The sequence below is a fragment of the Colobus angolensis genome, unplaced genomic scaffold (genome assembly GCF_000951035.1).
Source record: "Colobus angolensis palliatus isolate OR3802 unplaced genomic scaffold, Cang.pa_1.0 Scaffold138, whole genome shotgun sequence".
NCBI lineage: Eukaryota > Metazoa > Chordata > Mammalia > Primates > Cercopithecidae > Colobus > Colobus angolensis.
In genome coordinates, this window is record NW_012114466.1 from 1011184 (window position 1) to 1014034 (window position 2851).

Here is a 2851-nt window from a genome sequence, read left to right on the forward strand (position 1 = left end):
TCCGGAGATAGGTCAGGGACTGCGCTGCCACCGGAGACCCGCGTCCCTGGAGGAAGTGCCTTTCCCCGACCACCACGTGGGGCCAGGCCTGTAGCCCGCGCTGGACAGGACGCAGTACGAACTCCGCTAAACTCGCGCCAGTACCTGGTGCGCCCACCCCAGGGTGCCTGGGGTGCTGTCTGTCCCCAGGATCCGGACCTCTGGGCCCACCCTTTCTCCGAATCTCACCCACACCCCTGCATCTCCCCAGGCACTACCTGCAGGGCAGAACATCCCCTGCTTAGAGGGGACCCACTCTAAGCACACCTGTCCCGGGGTTCCAGACCCTCCAGAAGAAACCAGCCACCACCCGACTTTAAGGCTGTCTAGCTCACAGGAGAGTGCTCAGTGAAGGGGCAGAGGGGATCGCCCTGCAGAACCCTAGGTTTAGGGGACCCGCTTTAGCGTCTTTCCCAGGAGGATGGTTGCGGGGAGCTGGGGTGGGAGGGTGGAGGAGAACCAGAGTGGAGAAAATACACAAGGCCTGGAGGCTGTTTTTGCCCAGTCCTCTCTGCTTCCCCCTCCCCAGGCTGGGTCCTCAGTGCTCTGCCCTGCCCTTCCTGTGTCTCTTGCTGCCCCAGTGCCCTGCCCTCAACTCACTGACCTTGGGAGTCCTACAGGCATCTCCAGCGTTTCAATCCAAAGACTCCAGACCTGGATCCGCCCTCCCCACTTCCTCAAGGGCCCCAGCTCAAGTGAACCTGAAGCTCCTTGGGGCAAGATTCAGGGCCTCTCTTTGATCCTCCTCCAGGTCCAGCCCTGGTGGACCTGGGTTAGAGGCGGGCACTCAGGTGAGCTGTACTTTTCCAAGGCTCAGGTTCCTGTCTGCAGAACTGCAGGACCCAGTGATTTCAGGGTAAAGGATCCAGCACTTCCGCAAGGGCTGTCCTGTGCCTCCGCAGGCAGCATGGGGTGCGATGGCACGCTGTCTGCAGGACCGTCTCTTCCTAGGATGGCGGAGATGACTAATTTGTGCCTAGAGCCCCCATCCAGCACAGGGCCTGACCGCCAGACCTCTCTGGCTCCCCCTCCCCGCTGCCCAAACCCTCCAGGCTTTCCTGCCTTATCTCTGTCCTCCAGGGAAACAGGACTTGTTTTTCCCAAACACAAGCTCTACTGCCTCGCTCCCTGCTCTGGTCATATCCTCCCAGGGGTACCTGCCCTACACTAACTCTACCCAGCCTCCCAGGCCTAGCTCCAGAGCTGCCCACTCCAGGAAGCTCTCCTGAGCCAGCCTGTTCAGAAATGATCCCAGACTCCCACCTGCCAAGGCTCTGGGGTAGGGCGGGGACCCTTAGGGCACCTCCTGCCCCAGCACCGTGACCATATTTTAATCATTTCCATTGTTGACTGTGCTCCTTCCTGCCTCCTTTCTCCCCCTACAGCCCAGGTGAGCTGCTCCTGGGAGCAAAGGCCCAGAGCTTTCCTGTGCGAGTCTCTTGCTGCTGTCCCCACATCTCAAGACCTTGGCCAGGCTATGTGTCATCGTCAGGGTCATTTTGTACACAAATGACTCAGTCAAGCCCCAAAGGCAACCTGTTTGTGTGGGTGCAGCAGTGGCAGTCTCTCTGCCAGCAGGACACCTGCTCCTTATCACTTCTCATCTCTGAACCTCTCCGCTTCTCCCTGTGGAGAAAAAGCCTCCGTCCTCAGAGCAGCAATCCCAAAGAGAGACCCCCTCTGGCCCCGCACCCTTCCAGCAAGTCTCCTGGAAGGATTCTCATCAGCCCCACTTGGTCGTGTGTCACGTTTGAGCCAAGGGGACGGCAGGGGCGGAGGCCAGGGTGCTGTGACCAGCAGTGCCATCTGAACCACTGGGGCTGGGGCAGGCAGTGCCCCAACAGAAAAGGGGCTACAGCAGACAGCGCGGCGCAGAGCAAGCGCCCGAGGAATGTTCATTTCGTGAACAGCCAGGATTAGGAGTGAGCAGGCAGGAGCGGAAGGGAACCAGACGAGAGTGCCCAGCATGCCTAGCCCCTCATATCCAGCCCACACTCCAGACATTTGCTGGGTGCCCAGTCCCTGCTCGGCAGGGGCACAAAACTGGTGCAGTGCAGAGAGTCAGACAGAGCCCCTGCCTGGTGGACAGGCATGGACCACACACCCCACAAAGGTCGACACTTGATATTGCGTGGTGCCCACCACCCTGCTCCGTGGCTCTTCACAGCCATCGTATTAGCCCATTTACAGAGCAGCATTTATGGCTGAATTGTGTCCCCCCAAAAATTCATCTGTGGAAGTCCTAACTCCCATACCTCCCAATTTGACTGCATTTGGAGATAGTGTCCTTAAAGAGGCGATAAAGGTAAATGAGGCCCTCAGGGTGGGCCCTAACCCAACAGCACATGTGTCCTCATAAAAGGAGAAGATGGGGACATGAACACAGAGGGGGAATCGCGTGAGGACACGGAGAGAAGGCAGCATCTCCACTCCCAGGAGTGAGGCCTCAGGAGGAACCAGCCCTGCAGACGCGTTGATCTCAGACTTTCAGCCTCTGGAAGAATGAGGAAATGAATCTCTGTTGTGTAAGCCGCCTGTCTGTGGTGTTGGTTACACCAGCTCTAGCAAACTCATACAAGGGCGCAGGATCAGAGTGGCCACCAGACCCTGAGGGTCACATAGCTGGTGATGACAAAGCCACCGCCGGCTCCCCCCTCCTCTGCTCAAAGCAGAACCGGACACAGGGATAGTTGGGCAGGACTGCCCCGAATGGGCACAGCAGAGCCCTGAGCTTGATAGGTGGCGTGGGAAGGAGGCTTGGAGCCTGCTCACACCAGGGACCAGCGGGGCCCTCAGACCCCTGCCTCCCGGC

General features: G+C 59.1%; 1 protein-coding gene across 1 annotated transcript in view; it reads right to left on the minus strand.

Annotated features, from left to right (window-relative positions):
* Nucleotides 1-704, minus strand: part of GRAMD4 (GRAM domain containing 4) — a 102192-nt gene extending 101488 nt beyond the window's left edge. The window contains exon 1 of the mRNA XM_011934744.1: nt 644-704. Within this exon, the coding sequence (XP_011790134.1) occupies nt 644-663 (20 nt within the window). The 5' untranslated portion in view covers nt 664-704. The remainder of the gene's footprint in view (nt 1-643) is intronic.
* Nucleotides 705-2851: the final 2147 nt, after the last annotated feature.